A 17962-nucleotide genomic window follows, 5' to 3' on the forward strand; every position below is an offset into this window, starting at 1 on the left:
GGAGGTCTCCACCCCTCCCTTGTGGGCCATGTACATATAAGCAGTCTTCCACAGCATGTCCACATTGGACATTACCTTTCTGAATCCTGCTCATATAGGTACCATACACATGGTCAGGTTTTAAATACACCATTTTGGGACTGCTCTGATATGGGTATACCTTGACGTTTGGTAGAGTGGCTTAGTATATATTTTTTGCAAAAAAACATCAACCAAATACCCTGTTTTGTAATCTCTTTACTAGCACTTGCTGTTTACTGTTACTTTTTTACAGCTGAGTATTTTTATACGTTTGTTATACTGTGTTTTTCTGTGTTTCAGTCTTTTGGTGGTGTGAATACTGTCCTACAGATTTGTTCACTGTGTGCATGGCCCATGTGTTTATGTTCATGTTCATCAGAAGTGTACTCAAAAGCTTTGCAGAGTCAAGAGGAGGAAATATGCACCAATGCCCCAAATCTTTTTTGGCTTGGATCCAGGACAGAACTAAGTATGGTCTAAACAGCATCCTGACCCTCATCATCAGACATTAAGCCCTGGGGGAGGTGATCCTGATGAGATATCTGGGGCTCACGCGGACTGTACTGTGCTGTCAGGACAGGAGGGTAACTCCAAGGTCAAGGAATGTGATAACACAGAGGATGATGATGATGATGATGATGATGAGGTGTTAGATCTCAGTTGGCGTGAACATAGAGGCACACAGCTGAGGTTACATTGCGCCATCCATCACAGACACGTACTGATGCAGCCACAATGAGCTATGCATCCTCAGCCACAACTGTGCCTCTGATCAGCATCGTCCATGGTTCTGCAGCTCGCAGGGGTGTCAAGGGTTGTCTAGCCTGGGCCTTTTTTTCACACTGCAAAGGATGAGCCAACTCACATAACCTGCCAACTTTGCAAAAAAAAAAACAAAAACCTGAGTCTAGGTAAAAAGTGCAATAATTTGACTACTACATGTATGAACCTTCACATGCGCAATCAATGTGCTTTACTGTGGGAATCCCACTGCGCAAAAAAGCTGACCAGTAGACCTCAACAACCATCAGCCGCTCGATCAATCTCATCTGTTGCTTCTTCCTCCTCCTCCGTTAACGAGGCAACTATTGAGAAGCAGGTCTTTGACCACAGAACCTCAGGTTCTTTACCCACTCCAGTCACAGAGAACTGCTGTATGTCACACAGATACTAGATGCGAGGATATCACATCATCACATTGCAAACGCATTACATACGGATCACTGTTCGGGGAACATTTGTGCGATTCTCGCACGTCAAAATCGGACCGATTTTTTATATGTTAAGTGTGACTCCAGCCTTACTTTGGTTTTTCCTCTCCTCCACTCCCCCGATGCACTCCTCTGTTATATGCGAGTGAATATTTGTGTGCCTGGTATTGGTATTTTAAGCTACCCTTGAACATGTTGCCTTGTTCGTTGGGTTGGTGTACTGTGGTGAACGGCTGCTCTCCTCTTCTCTGGTTGGTGGAAAGGTACAGACGGAGGACAGAAACAGGAGATAAGGCAAGGTTGGCGGCCCTGACATCTTCACCTTCAAACTATCCCAGGGAATAGGGTGAGCTAGAGCACCCCCTAGTGTTAGGGAAGGAGCCCCTGGTCACCCGACAGCTGAGTTGTGACACTTGTACTGCAAAGGCGACAGTGCTTACATCATTCATGTGACCTCTGCGATCAATCACTAACCTCAGTGATGATGCATGCATGGTACCTAAACTCTAGAGTATCTTGGAAACATGCATTTGGGGACGTGATTACAATAATTAATGTCTTTGATTTAAATTAATATTGCATTCTTGTAGTGCACTGGAGTAAAACTAACTCAATTTTTTAAAATGTACATGCTTAGTAGTCTGTAGTAGAGAGTCAAATCTATGATAGGGCATAGATTTATGAAACATTTTACACTAATTTCTGGTGCAAATTTGTTGAATCGTGAAAACTTTTTCTGATTTTTGAAGAGAAAAAAGCTGCCAACTTTTTTTGCAAATGAAGCATGTGCTTATATCTGCTACTTTTTTTGCTGGTAATTCGGATGCTCCATATATTTCCCACATGTGTTTACTGGTTATCTAAAACAGTAAAACAGAGAAATGTGGTAAAACATGGTCACTCATTGATGTTAGAGATTACAGTACGACTTTAGGTATCCATGGTTATTTATGTCCACTGGCAACTAGCTAATTGTCACTTTATCTGAGGGCGTAACCATGGTCCTGCAATGCCTGCACATGAGGAAAGAGACATAATGAATAAAAAAAATTAACTACATTTCTAATTGAAGGTATTTCCTAACATACAAAGCATACAGTCTAGATCACGTGAAGTCATTATTTCCCTCTACTCCTCTTTGGTCAGACCTCATCTGGAATATTGTGTCCAGTTTTGGGCACCACATTTTAAAAAAGACATCAACTGGAGCAAGTTCAGAAAAGAGCGACCAGAATGGTGACCGGTCTGCAAACCCTGTCTTATGAGGAAAGGTTGCAGGATTTGGGAATGTTTAGTTTGCAAAAGAGAAGACTGAGAGGAGACTTAATAGCTGTCTACAAATATCTAAAGGGCTGTCACATTGTAGAAGGATCAACTTTATTCTCATTTGCACAAGGAAAGACTAGAAGCAATGGGATGAAACTGAATGGGAGGAGACACAGATTAGATATTAGAAAAAACTTTTTGACAGTTAGAGTGATCAATGAGTGGAACAGGCTGCCACGAGAAGTGGTGAATTCTCCTTCAATGGAAGTCTTCAAACAGAGGCTGGACAGACATCTGACTGGGATGATTTAGGGAATCCTGCTTTGAGCAGGGGGTTGGACCAGATGGCCCAGGAGGTCCCTTCCAACTCTACAATTCTATGATTCTATGATTATTTTTACACCTACTACATAATGGGATATGGATCTTGGAGATGTGAATACCCCATTAATGGCAGGTAGTTGCTAACTACCTGCCTGTTCTTCCCAGCAACAATGATGTATTCAGGCTTGGTTGGTTATTCTCTGGCTTCATTCGACCTCACGTCAACATAGCAGCATTTTTACTTCTGGTCTGCTCTGTCCACAGTGAGTCACTGCCAATGTCCTGATGACTGATGCGAGGAGCAGGCTGTCAATCTGCATAGATGTCCTGTCGACAGAGCATAGTGGAAGAGAAGAAGCTGCTCTGTTGAGGTAAAGTTACCAAAAGAACCACCGGGAAGAGCGGTCTGTTACCACTCTAAGCTAGAAGAGATCGGTGCAGGCAGGCTCGAAGTGACCCACAGTGGAACCAGACAATCCTCTGGTAGGTCCCTGTGAAGCAGTGCTGATGAGTAATGCTATTACACTTGATTTACAATTTGCAGAAGGTATAATTTAATCATTCATTAAACAAGCTAGCAGAATTATTACTACATATAAGCAAAAGTTACTTTGCATACTTGGATCAGGTTATTTTTGCATGTACCTGAATAGTAGACACCAAGAACCATTGTTACTAGTGTGCCTTTGCCAACTCAGTCTGACAATGGGTACAGGGCACAATAGGCAGCTACTACCTACCAGTAAGTTCTTAGCCCCGATGTCTTTATACTATGTAAATGAAGATGAAGACATGTCGGGTTAACATCATAATCCTTACAGTAGTGATACAAAGAACCAGAAACGAGAATGTTATACGAATTCACATTTATTGATTTAAAAATCTCTAACACTTGAAAGACATGCTCTTTAAAATACATTGGTCACATTTCCAAAAAGGTAGTGGAGTTACAGATACATAAAGCTACAACATGAATTATGCTGTACTACAATAAAAAAAATAATAAAAAAAAAATTGCAGGACACGGGGGTAGTTTTGCAATAGTGTCTTTCTTCAATAGGTACTATCCAAAGATGATGCATTCTTACTTTTTATATTATACAAATACATAGAAATATCACAAATATATCCTATGGAAAAGGCAGTTGCCAAAAACACAGGAAAACTATACTTTATAGGAAATGACCTGCCATCCTGTTATTTGAAAAAAAAAATGCTTCTCACAGTGAATCCATGCCATTGTGACTTAAGTACTATATGAACAGAGTAGATAAGAAGACACTACGGATCGTAGTGAGATCACTTATGTGAAGATTTAGGGGAATTCCTTTAATAAATCCCCTGTAGCTTCAAGAGAGCTGAAACTCCTATAGCAGTTGAAAAAGGAAGTAGTTTACCGAGTAAGAGTGGTCCGCTCCCACAGAATATCTACATGAGGTAGTCAGTGAAGTGTTCAACTTTGGCTTCACATAAAAAAAAAAAAAAAAAACTTTGCGAACATTGATATTCTGCGTTAATTTACAGGAATTCCAAAAATAGCAAAGTTTTCTGAATGTACCATGACCAAGCGTTCAGACGTATTTGGTAAAAAGGTCAAAATTAGCTGAAACTATATATTCAACTTAAACCTATATTTTGCTTTCAGTGCTAAGAGTGACAACATCCACTAATTTAACACCATTTTGTCAAAACAATAGAATAAAATGAAAGAGTAAAATCATTAAAATACATGGACGAGGCATTTTAAGGAAATCTCTTCCCCGAGGAGTCAATTATGGGAATTGCATAAGGTCCTCTTTAACTTGACCATGCACAATGAGATGGCTCCTTGGATGGGCATCTATAGTTTGTGTGATGTATCTTTCCTCATTCTGAAACCCCTTGATCTTAAATTATATGCTAATTTCCGGCATCCTTTTTTTTAAAAAAAATCTTCCTAGATGCTGGTGAATTTCCGTGATTGCAAAAACTTTAAAAGAAAATGATGGACCATCTCAACTAGAAGACGTTCATCATTCGTGTTTTTCCGTAAGTTTGACCATACCATACTCGACACTAAGTGCACGTAATGATTTTAGTAAAGCTCATCCATAGTGAATAGTATTTCAATTTACTCCTCCATTTTTTAAAACATGGGAACTTTTAGGAAGATGTTCTCAGGTCTTTCAAATTGCTCAAAATTAGTCAATAAATCAATTTGTTCCTATCATAAACTCAATGGTAAAGAAAAATTATTCTCCACTTTTGGAAACTACAAGATGAAAACCAGTTGAATTTGGAATGCCAAAAACCATTGACCAGTGACTCTTGGCCAGTTTTCTTTAAAAACTGTAGCACAAGCACATTATTAGACACAACTGCTGTATCACATGCATCTTGGGCACAGGGTTTTGTTACATGGCTTTTGAGAATGTAAGTGACTGACTCAGCCGTTAAGCATACCCGTATTACCAGTGAAAAAAATAAAAATAAAGGCTTTTCGGCAAGTACAGTCACTAACGGAGGGGAAGTATGCTTGTAGTAATGTGCATTATGGATGCTCTGGGGACAAGTTTGTGCAGCAGCTGCAAACCAGCTAGGAAGTCCCCAAAGCTAAACACTGAATGGGTCTACAACTTATAGTATCAGCTTGATGCAACAGGCTTTATAGACCAAAATTGGGCCGCTCCATCTATCATCATAAAGGTGGTTATCAATAAAAAGGAGATTTCTGGTCCCTGTTATTTTTAACAACAGCCAAAAAAATGTTATAAATAAATAAAACTCTGATCCCCATCACTCTAGTGCCAACCCTTACTTGAGTTGCTGAGGGTGTCTGTTCATTAAGTTTCAGTTGTCTTGACATATTAAGGCTAAAGTCAACTAGTGGTGGCATCGGTGACTTCAGTTGTGACAACTTATCATTACAGTCAATGCTTCTTTACCTGGCTTCAAAAGTGATGTGGTGTACCAACATGTATCCATTGCAGCCATAGGCCAGTAGGATACTAGGAAGAGTTGGCACTGCAGCGGCAGGATATTGGTAAGATTAGTAGGACTTTTTATTTTGTACCCTTTTCAGCGGTTTGTATAAATTCCATTTGGTTTATAAAAACTAGTATCTCCACCTGATTTTGGGAAGGAAAAAAAAGGTTGATCCTCAGGCTCTTGCATTCATCCAGTGGTGAATGACTGGTTCATTTTGCATAGATAAGGAGAGAGGGTTATGCAAAGTCAATATGATAAAAATGACTAGAGCATTGTTGAACGGTGGGATGGTGGAGATTGTATTAAAAATGAGAAAGTCACCAAAAACTGATATTCTGAGGGGCCTAAGAACCTCCACTAGTGATGAACGAACATGGTGGCAATCTCTACATTTGTCGCTGTTGTCAAACAGCCGTGAGACATGCTGGCGCGGGGACTCAAACATTTTTCGAGCATGCCAAAGTCACTCGGTTAGCACCAGAGCATGCTCGGTTAACACCTATCCAAGTACGTTGGCTCATCGCTATCCACCACCCCTTCTCGGGTTTCAACTCCTGATTTTGGCTAAAAGGTCTTCATACACATTAGATAAAAGTTGGCCAACCATCTAATATATAGAGTTCTCTCCTACAGATGATGTCACAGAGAGAAGGACTGGGCAGTATGAATGTAAATGCCCAATCCTTTTGCTTGGGGGCAGCACAGGCGCAGGTTCGGTCACCGCTCTGTGTATAGTGACAGCCTCCGACACCGACTGACATCAGGATCAGCGTTAGGGCCGGCTGTTAGTCAGTGCTGGGACGCAATTACAGTCGCCGCTCTCTAGACACTGAGCAGTGATTGAACCCAGGTCAGTGCCGCCCCGGTAACTGAAACCTGTACGCTACTGGGAGGAATGAAATTCATTCTGGCAGCGGGGGTCTAAGTGCTGATGCCCGGCAGGTTCAGAACACTATTAACCTGAAGATTAACCCAATATTCTCAGGTTAATAGAGTTTTTCACATGACCGGTTCCCTTTAAGTACTTTTAAAATCAAATTTGTCCAAGTAGAAAAAAAATTATGTGCGGCTTTAAAAGCCAAAATGATGGACCGAAATTTTTTTTTTTTCTTATTTTATATTTCACTGTCTTCAGAATAACTCATGGTCAATATATCCTTAAGCCAATGGGATCTATGAATTTTCTATCTTAGCCCTTCCTGAATTCTAGATCTTTGACCACGACATATGCATAAACTAATAATTACTAATCAAAAGGGGTAAATTTCAAAGCAAGTAACATCGCATAAAAAAAATGAAGAACTCAAAGCATGAAACAAAACTCCTTCCCCCAGCTTCCCCCCAAAAAATCATGTAAGATAAAAGCACAAAAACACAAAAGGCAAAATAACAAAAAAATATCATCAAATCAAACAAAAAGACAGTTCTACATGTTAGAAAGGCTATGGAACATACAGATTCAGTCTACGCACGGAACGGGGTTGCTTTGAATATTTCCTCCAATTGTACATTGTTCCATGGGCTGCAGAATACAACTTTAATTCCATGCCATTTGTAGCAGTTTAAGACCTCGGTAAGGGAACCAAACTGATGCCCAAAATAAGATTGACCTCTCCAATGGAACTACAGAAGTCTTATAGCGCTATTGCAGGACCACTAGTGAGGTGGCTCAGCTCCTGGACTCACCATTGTGATCTTCTTACCAGATTATTTTAAAAGTCACAATAAAATTTATGACGTCATATGATCTCCAGAATGAAAGTAACTATATCGTGACCTTCACAATTGAAGAAAGGAAAGAGAAATTGACCTAATGACGTTACTCTCGTAGAACTAACCATAATGCCTTAGCTTGGCATCAGGAAAGCTGTATTGTTACCCTGTTTAAAGCCACAAGTCATGGATACTTGCGATAATACGTTTTGAAAGGCATAAGACACTGACTTTTGTGACCCGATCCCCAATTCCATTGGTAAAGACTATGGAGAAGACCTTCTTTCTTATTAACAAGATGGTCTCCAAAGACTAAAACAGCAATGGCATAAAAGGTGCTATAAAAAAATACTAAATCTAAAGGATTTGGAAACCGGAAAATGCTGAAATGTTGTGTTGTGCTCAGCAGCATGGAAGAATATACATTTATCGTTCGACATGTAGAATTGGAGGATGAGAAAAATGCTGAGAAAAACAAAACAAACCCAAAACGGAAAAAAAATTCACATTTTATGATATAACTACTAAATCTTTGTGAAAGTTGCGCATAAAGTTAATCTGAAAAACAGCATCTGTCTTCTGCAATCAATTGTGTAATTTATATTTCAAAGTAATACTGGTCATTTTAATTTAGAAAATCAAGGCCCGAATAATCAAGAGTGGTATTTTTCCCATCGGTCTTGATGACTGGGTGTGCTGGAGTTTAGACGCTCCTGATTCATGAAGTAGTGTGCTGGAATGAGATTTTTTGGAGTAGGGAATGCCACAGCTCCACATGAATTAGACCTGCTGTTGCGTCCCAGCTCTGCTCATTTCCACGGAGCAGGGAGAAACTGGAGTGAAGACACCAAAAGTGGTAACATTTAGTTGAAACTCTTGAGTTGTGCATAAATTTTGCAACTTTTTAAAAAGTTTTTATGCTAAAGTTATAGTGTGAAAGCTTTACTGAATCAGTCCACAAATTAATTGAAATTTTAGGTGCCCCAGTGAAAGAAAGTGATGAAACTAGAAGACATTTGTGGACCTTAATATGTGTTGGCCTCAGCCAGAGATCATTTTTTTTTTGACGAGTGAGAAAACGTTTCATCAGAGTGCCATCAGTTTTTTTTCACTGATGAGAAAAAAAAGTTGTTCCACCTTTTCTTATCAGTAGTCAGTGAAAAACGGACAGACTTGCATTGGCAATTTTGTTCCGACTCTCGGATGAATATCAGTAAAGTCTCCATGATTTGCATGGACCTGTTGGCCTGAAGAAAAAATCAGACATGTGAACAGTCCCATAGACCATCCTATCCGTGGGAAAAAAAAAATGGATTGCACTTGTACGTGAAAATCAGAAGTCTGAATGTGAACTTTTCAAAATCATTCTGTGAATTACTTTTGTTCTGAGCAAGGAGGAGCTCTATTTATATATATTTTTACGTACCCTATATATTTTGTATTATCAAATTTTGTAGATTTAAATTTAACCCAATTGACTTATTGCTTGCTTGTGTGTGTATTTAAAAAAAAAAAAATCAGGGTAAAGTCCCAGACAGATTAAAGATCACATACAAAGTATGAGCTACACGTTTCTTTTGCACAAAGACAGACACTGTAAAATATTCCCCGCTCATGAAAATCAGGTATAAACCAAAATTGCACAAGTTATTCTCAGCATTTTTTTTTTGCAACTAAATGTCTTATTTTCTTAAATTCAAACAAAATCTATCAATTAAAAAGACACAAACATTTAAAAATCGAGGTAGTTTTCTTCGCTCCAACTATTGAAATAATTCTTACCCACTCCCAAGAGAATAAAAGTAAAAAAAAAAAAAAAAAAAAGACATTAAATGGCAACACTGTAACATTTGTATCCCCTCCCCGTAACAGGAGGAGAATCCCTCCCTTAAAAGGCTTCAAAATTTTTATTTTTTAGGTCTGTAAACAACAGCAAAATGCAGCGACTGCATTTATGTTTGTGCACCCGTGTTGAAGATAATACATTCAACTCTGTCAAGAAATAAATAGATAAGAGTAAAAAAAAAAAAAAAAAATAATAAAAACCTTTTTTTTTTTTTTTTCCTCCCATACAGGGATATTCAATAGTCTTTCTTTTCTTATTCAACTGATGCAGGACAGCCCTGGAATCCAACTATCTGCAAATCAGTTCTTTAGTTAATCATTGCTCAATCCTTGCGCACCTGTCTTGCATGAGTGGAAAAACGCTTTGAAAAGTAGAGGTAATTGCTCCAGAGGTACATTCAGCAATTTTCCTGGTTAAAGCAAAGAAAAAAGTAAAATTATCAGATTAATTTAGCCACAGAAATTTCAAGTATATGAGCGCAAAACGTGCAAGGAAAAAAAACAAAACATCTATGAAGGTTAAAATAAGTCTCTGAACATAAAAAACAAATGCAACACAAAAAAAGTCAACAAAAAGCTATAGTTTAAGGGTTTGTGCACACGTTGCGGAATTGGCCCTGCAGATCGATCCGCAGTAGTTACCATGTAACCCTCTAGAAAACCAAATCCACTGTGCACATGCATTTTCCGCAGCATGTCAATTCTTTGTGCGGAATCCGCAGCGTTTTTACACCTTTTCCATTATAGGAATCCGCAGGTGTAAAAACACAGGCGAAATCCGCACTAAATCTTCAGGAAATCTTCACTAAATCCGCAGGTAAAACGCAGGTCATTTTACCTGCGGATTTAGCAAAATCTGTGCGGAAAAATCCGCAGCCAAATCCGCAACGTGTGCACATACCCTAACTCCTTAAAAGGGTTATATGGGACTTTTTTGACTATTGGACCAAGAACTTACCTGTAGGTAGTTGCTAGCCACTCGCCTGTTCTAACCTGCGACGATCTGTCCGGTTTAGGTGGTCCAGCTTCATTTGTCATAACGTCAACAGACCAGATCTTTCTCTTCCAATCTGCTCTTGTGGCGTTACTACAGAAGTCATGCCGATTTAAAGCAGTCTCCCTGCAGTTCGGCGGGGAGTCGGCTGTCAATCAGCATGACATCATCGGCAAAAACAGGGAAGAGGCATGTAAGCTGCCAACTACCTGCCTGTTCTGCTGGGTGACAATCTCTGCCTGCTTATAGTGGTCATGGACTGCTCCTGCCGGTGATTCTTCCGCCTCAGGTGATGTTGTGTCAATAGAGGAGTTTTTTCTCTTCCGCTCTATCGACTTAGTGTCTGTGCCGATCTCATGCTGATTGACAGTCGGGCTCTCTGCCGCCAAACTGCAGGGAGTCGGCTTTAAGACAGCATGTTGTCGGTAGTGGTGCCCCAAGAGCAGATCGGAAGAGAAAGAGCTACTCTGTTCATGTGAGATCAAATGATGCTAGAGAAAGATTGTTGTAGGACAGAACTTGCAGGTGGTTAGCAACTACCTGCTGGTAAATTCTTAGCCCAAAAGCCAGAAAAACCCCAAAGTCCCAGATAACCCCTTTAATGACACCCATTTTGGGGGCTTTAGGACAAAGCAATTCTTTATAATTTTTTTCATCGTCACCTTGAAGGAGTCGCAGTATTATTATTTATTCATCGACGTAGCTGTATGAGGGCTTGTTTTTGCAGGATGAGTTGTATTTGGCAGTGGCAGGATTCTCGGGTACATATAACTTATTACCAAAGTTTTATTAACTCTTTACAGGGAGAAATAGAAAAAAAAACAACAAACAGTAATTCTGCTGATTTTTGTTTTTATATTTTCCACTATTCACTGCATGAATAAAATGTTACCTTTATCCTGTGGGTCAGCAAAATTATGGAGATACAAAATTCTAAGAGCAATACGTTTTACAACTCTTCATCAATGCAGCTACATGAGCTTATTTTTTGGCGTGGTCAGATGCAGTTTTCAGTGCTATTATTTTCTGATATATCCGACTTTTTGATCACTTATCACACTTTTTTTGGAGGTGGAATATACAAAAGAAAATTCTGGATTGGTATTTTTTTAATACTGTTCATTATTTAGTTTCATTGACATTCACTATTCTGTTTATTCCGATGACAATACCCAATTTACATAGTTTATGTGTTACTAATGTCACACAATTTTTTTCCTGATTTTTTTGGCGTAGATTTGCTATATTCCAAGACCCATAACTTTTATTTTTACATAGACAGTTGTGTGAAAGCTTATTTTTTCAGGGAGAGGCTACATTTTTATTGGTTCCATTTTGAGTATAAACAACATTTTCATCGCATTTTGTTTCAGTTTTTTTATGACTGGATGAACAAAATCCAGCAATTCTGGTATAGCTTTTGTATTTACTTCTCTTACAATCTGCACCATACAAGATTACAAATGACATTTTATAATATGGGTCTATACGATTACAATGACAACCAATTTCTGTATTTTTTTTGTGTTTTTCAGATTTTTTTCCTCTGTTCACCGTGCAGGATAAATAATGACAAGTGATTTAACAAATGTTGTTTAAAATGCGGTGATTCCAATTGTGTGCTATAATTTCCCACCAGATTAACTTTTTATTTAGAAAACTATAAGGGTACGTGCGCACGCTGCGGATTTTGGTGCGGATCTGGTCGCACGGATTTTGTAAAATCCGCAGGTAAATCTGCAGGTCAAAAGACCTGCGGTTTTGCCCTGCGGTTTCTCACCTCCACAATGGAGGAGATGGCAAACCGCAGCGGAATCCGCAGAAAGAATTGACATGTCATTCTTTCTGCGGTTTTGAAACCGCAGCAAATCCGCGTGGAAAATTCCACAGCATCTGCACAGCGGGTTTTTTTTCCATAGGTTTGAATGCTACTGTACACCGCAGCAAAAACTGCTGCGGATCCGCAGCGGCCAAATCCGCTGCGGATCCGCAGCAGAATCCGCAGCACGTGCACATACCCTTAGTCCCTCAAGGGGACTTTAACATGCTTTCTTGTGTTTGCATTACTAATACACACCACTCGCTTAGCAGTGCTATATATTACCCTATACTGTCAGTGCTACACCGACAGCCCATCAGGCCCCATCTCCTATGGAATCTGATTATCTGTAATATATAGGTGCTTCTCACAAAATTAGAATATCAAAAAGTTAATTTATTTTAGTTCTTCAATACCAAAAGTGAATCTCATATTATATAGTAATTACAAATAGAGTGATCTATTTCACATGTTTATTTCTGTTAAAGTTGATGATTATGGCTTAAAGCCAATGAAAACCGAACAGTCATTATCTCAGTAAATTAGAATAATTAACAAAAACACCTGCAAAGACTTCCTAAGCGTTTAAAAAGGTCGCTTAGTCTGTTTCAGTAAGCTACACAATCATGGGGAAGACTGCTGACTTGACATGTCCAAAAGGCAGTCACTGACACACTCCACAAGGAAAGGAAAGTTTGCTTTTCATTTGGAAATCAAGGTCCCAGAGTCTGGAGGAAGAGTGGAGGCGCCACAATCCATGCTGCTTGAGGTCTAGTGTGAAGTTTCCACAATCAGTGGTGGTTTGGGGAGTCATGTCATCTGCTGGTGTAGGTCCGCTGTATTTTATTTTGACCAAAGTCAGCGCAGCAGTCTACCAGGAAATTTTAGAGCACTTCATGCTTCCCTCTACCGACAAGCATTTTGGAGATGGAAGTTTCATTCTCCAGCAGGACTTGGCAGTTGTCCACACCGACAAAAGTACCAATACCTAGTATGTTGGCTTGGTTTTTCCTGTGTGATGTATATATATAGTGCTGAGCAGCCTGCCTGCTAATACTATGGGCGTCATTAATAGGCTATTCAGACAATTTGCACCACACTTATCTGTGTGACTGATGTCCTATGCAAGACCTATTTATGTGCATTTTTTCCACTAGGCAGCCAGACCATCTTGGGTTACTGGCTGTTCTCATCAGTGTTTTGCACCTGTGCTGCCCCAGCCTTTATCAATTGAGGTCTGTTGCATCCTGCTAGTGCATTAGTCAGGATTTGGTGAGTCAACCTTTCAAATGTGTTTTTTTGAATTTTTGGGAACTTTTTCCTTATGTGCGCTGTTCAGCTGTCCACACCGACAAAATCACCAATACCTAGTTTAAAAACAACAGTATTACTGTGCTTGATTGGCCAGCAAACTCACCTGACCTTAACCCCATAAAGAATCTATGGGGAATTGTCAAGAGGAAGATGAGACACACCAGACCCAACAATGCAGATGAGCTGAAGGCTGCTATCAAAGCAACCTGGGCCTCCATAACACCTCAGCAGTGCCACAGGCTGATCGCCTCCATGACACGCCGAATTGATGCTGTAATTGATGCAAAAAGGAGCCCTGACCAAGTATTGAGTCCATTTACTGAACATACATTTCAGTAGGCCAACATTTTGGATTCAAATCATTTTTCAAGCTAGTGTTATAAAATATTCTAATTTACTGAGATAGTGAATTTTGGGTTTTCATTGGCTGCAAGCCATAATCATCAGCATTAACAGAAATAAACACTTGAACTTGATCACTCTGTTTGTAATGACTATTTACTCATTGTAAGCTTGCGAGCAGGGCCCTCATTCCTCTTGGTATCTGTTATGATCTATGTGATTATTGCTATGCTGTAATGTCTATCGTCTGTACAAGTCCTCTCTGAAATATAAAGAGCTGCGGAATATGTCGGCGCTATAGAAATAAATTTTTTTATTGTTATTATTATATACGAGTTTCACTTTTTTTATTGAAGAACTGAAATAAATTAACTTTTTGATGATATTCTAATTTTGTAAGAAGCACTTGTATTTCAGGCATTCTACTGCCATAGCAACTCATCGGCATTCCACAATCACACTACCAGGGTGTTGATGGGCTGACGGTTTGTCAAAATCATGCTTAGTTTGCATAAAAAAAAAAGCATTTTGTGTACAACCGAGGGAGTCTTTAGTGCACCATTGACATGGCTCAACGTTCAGCGCACAGATACCCTCCCTCAATTTACATATTGAGCATGCGCTGCCCGAACTCAGCAATTGTGCTCACATAGTGCCGGCTTTCATTGCTAACTCCTGTCTCCTTGTCTGCAGTACAGTCCCGAGAAGCAGTCGCAGACCGGCACCGGTGATGACACTGAGGAAGGATACAGTGTCTTTGCACAGTATCAGATTACTGTTCCATATAGGGCAGGTGACAAAGTGTTATACAACCAGCATCTGCCTCTAAAATCCCGGATCAGAGCTTGCCTCAATCACTTCATTTAAATGTCGGTGACAATTTCTTAACAGCTTGAGAATTAGAAAAAACTTTCAGGATGCAGTTAGGTCCATATATATTTGGACAGAGACAACATTTTTCTAATTTTGGTTCTAGACATTACCACAATGAATTTTAAACAAAACAATTCAGATGCAGTTGAAGTTCAGACTTTCAGCTTTCATTTGAGGGTATCCACATTAAAATTGGATGAAGGGTTTAGGAGTTTCAGCTCCTTAACACGTGCCATCCTGTTTTTAAAGGGACCAAAAGTAATTGGACAGATTAAATAATTGTAAATAAAATGTTCATTTCAAGTACTTGGTTGAAAACCCTTTGTTGGCAATGACTGCCTGAAGTCTTGAACTCATGGACATCACCAGACGCTGTGTTTCCTCCTTTTTGATGCTCTGCCAGGCCTTCACTGCGGTGGTTTTCAGTTGCTGTTTGTTTGTGGGCCTTTCTGTCTGAAGTTTAGTCTTTAACAAGTGAAATGCATGCTCAATTGGGTTGAGATCAGGTGACTGACTTGGCCATTCAAGAATGTTCCACTTCTTTGCTGTAATAAACTCCTGGGTTGCTTTGGCTTTATGTTTTGGGTCATTGTCCATCTGTAGTATGAAACGACGACCAATCAGTTTGGCTGCATTTGGCTGGATCTGAGCACACAGTATGGCTCTGAATACCTCAGAATTCATCCGGCTGCTTCTGTCCTGTGTCACATCATCAATAAACACTAGTGACCCAGTGCCACTGCCAGCCATGCATGCCCAAGTCATCACACTGCCTCCGCCGTGTTTTACAGATGATGTGGTATGCTTTGGATCATGAGCTGTACCACGCCTTCGCCATACTTTTCTCTTTCCATCATTCTGGTAGAGGTTGATCTTGGTTTCATCTGTCCAAAGAATGTTCTTCCAGAACTGTGGTGGCTTTTTAGATGTTTTTTACCAAAGTCCAGTCTAGCCTTTTTATTCTTGATGCTTATAAGTGGCTTGCACCGTGCAGTGAACCCTCTGTATTTACTTTCATGCAGTCTTCTCTTTATGGTAGATTTGAATATTGATACGCCTACCTCCTGGAGAGTGTTGTTCACTTGGTTGGCTGTTGTGAAGGGGTTTCTCTTTACTGTGGAGACTATTCTGCGATCATCCACCACTGTTGTCTTCCGTGGGCGCCCAGGTCTTTTTGCATTGATGAGTTCACCAGTGCTTTCTTTCTTTCTCAGGATGTACCAAACTGTAGATTTTGCCACTCGTAATGTTGTAGCAATTTCTCGGATGGGTTTTTCTGTTTTTGCAGCTTAAGGATGGCTTGTTTCACCTGCATGGAGAGCTCCTTTGACCGCATGTTTCCTTCATAGCAAAACCTTCCAAATGCAAGCACCACACCTCAAATCAACTCCAGGCCTTTTATCTGCTTAATTGAGAATGACATAACGAAGGGATTGCCCACACCTGTCCATGAAATATCCTTGGAGTCAATTGTCCAATTACTTTTGGTCCCTTTAAAAGCAGGGTGGCACATGTTGAGGAGCTGAAACTCCTAAACCCTTCATCCAATTTTAATGTGGATACCCTCAAATGAAAGCTGAAAGTCTGAACTTCAACTGCACCTGAATTGTTTTGTTTAAAATTAATTGTGGTAATGTCTAGAACCAAAATTAGAAAAATGTTGTCCCTGTCCAAATATATATGGACCTAACTATGTCTGCCACTGCCAGTTGATGAAAGAAGTCCAAAGTCAGGTACATGCATTTTTTTTTTAAGAAGGAATTGAATCAACACCAAAACACGTAATGAAGAATGTTTTCTTTTTTGTATTATGCATTTCAGGATTGATGCAATGCTTTATTTAAAAAAAAACAAAAAAACCTGCATCTACCTGACTTTTTTTCATTCATCTAATGGCAGAGCCTAGAATATCCCACAAGTTTTTTCTGATTCTCAAACGTTCTTTCCAGTTCCAGTAATATACGCCTAGGAACAATTGGTCTGAGCAGTGGCCGTCTACAGTGGACTCACACGCCCTCTCCAGTGTTGTGCCTGCTATATACAACCTCCTCAGGGGAGCAGCGCACAACCTGGTATTGAAACAAGATCCACAGATTTACACGAGCAGAGCTTTCCCTATTTTTGTATGACAAATTTCTTGACAGCAACATTTAAGTGGAGCGTTTGTTCCAGCGCCCATCAATGGTCCCCTTGTAAAAGTAAAAAAAATTGAAACACCAGAATTGTTGTTTTTTTAACTGTATTTCACACCAAAAATTCAATTAAAAAAACAAACAAAATTGTTCCAATAAAAAATACAGCTTCAGAAAAAGGTCTCAGAACATGGCGACACAAACCATTTTTTATTTATTTTTTTACAATGTCCTCATCGAAGCTAACCACTAAAATATATAAATGTATAATTGTACTGACTTAAGAAATTGTATTGTTAGGCGTATCTAGGGGGTGTTGCAGTTAGGGAATCTGCCCAGGGTGCAACCGGCTTGTCTGATGCGGCTGTCCGAGAGGTCTCCCCGGAGGCTCAATTTTGCCGCCCCCCCCGGATTGGGAGTTACCAGTCCTCTGAACTGAATCAGAAAAGGTGCAGTGCACTGGCTCCCGGTGATCAATTGTACTCGCGTTTTTCAGAAGCAAGTACAATTGAAGCCCTGTCTGCCGGGTCAGGGCGACGTCAGTAGTGTGATCAAGTCACGTGATGACACTGCTGATGTAACTCCTGGCGCAGCTGGGACGCAAACAGCATTGGTTGTAAGTGCTCCAATGGAGCTGAAGACACTGAAGATTTATTGTAAGTAGAAGAAGGAGATAGCAAGACTTGAGGAAATTGTTTGATGGTGGCTCCTGTGATGTATTCCTGTACTGATGAGGGTTTTGATGCTTTGTTTCTGTACTGATGGGGGTAATATGGATGTATTGCTGTACTGCTGGTGGTTCTGATGATGAATTTCTGTACTGATGGGTGTTCTAGTGATTTATTTCTGTACTTCTCGTGGTTCCAATGATGAATTTCTGAACTCCAGGTGGTTCTGGTGATTTATTTCTGTACAAATGAGGGATGGGATCGTGTGTCTCTGTACTGATGAGGAGTCTAGTGATGTATTTCTGTACTGCTGGTGGTTCTGATGATGGATTCTTGTGCTCTTATTTGTGTCAATCCTGTATACATTTAACAATCCATAAATTGTAAGATTACATGATTAAAGGCTATGTTAATGAAGTGTTAATGAGATTTATACTATGTTTTTATTTATGTTCAGAACATTAAAGGGGTTG

The 17962-nt window shown here is 39.8% G+C and overlaps 1 protein-coding gene across 4 annotated transcripts in view; it reads right to left on the bottom strand.

Annotated features, from left to right (window-relative positions):
• Positions 1-3677: 3677 nt before the first annotated feature.
• Positions 3678-17962, bottom strand: part of NR6A1 (nuclear receptor subfamily 6 group A member 1) — a 504088-nt gene continuing 489803 nt past the window's right edge. For all 4 annotated transcript variants that reach the window (XM_073590719.1, XM_073590717.1, XM_073590718.1 and 1 more), the window contains exon 11: positions 3678-9757. In XM_073590719.1, coding sequence (XP_073446820.1) covers positions 9660-9757 — 98 coding nt within the window. In that variant the 3' untranslated portion in view covers positions 3678-9659. The remainder of the gene's footprint in view (positions 9758-17962) is intronic.

Source organism: Dendrobates tinctorius, unplaced genomic scaffold (assembly GCF_039654945.1).
Source record: "Dendrobates tinctorius isolate UK_male_01 unplaced genomic scaffold, ASM3965494v1 ptg000120l, whole genome shotgun sequence".
NCBI lineage: Eukaryota > Metazoa > Chordata > Amphibia > Anura > Dendrobatidae > Dendrobates > Dendrobates tinctorius.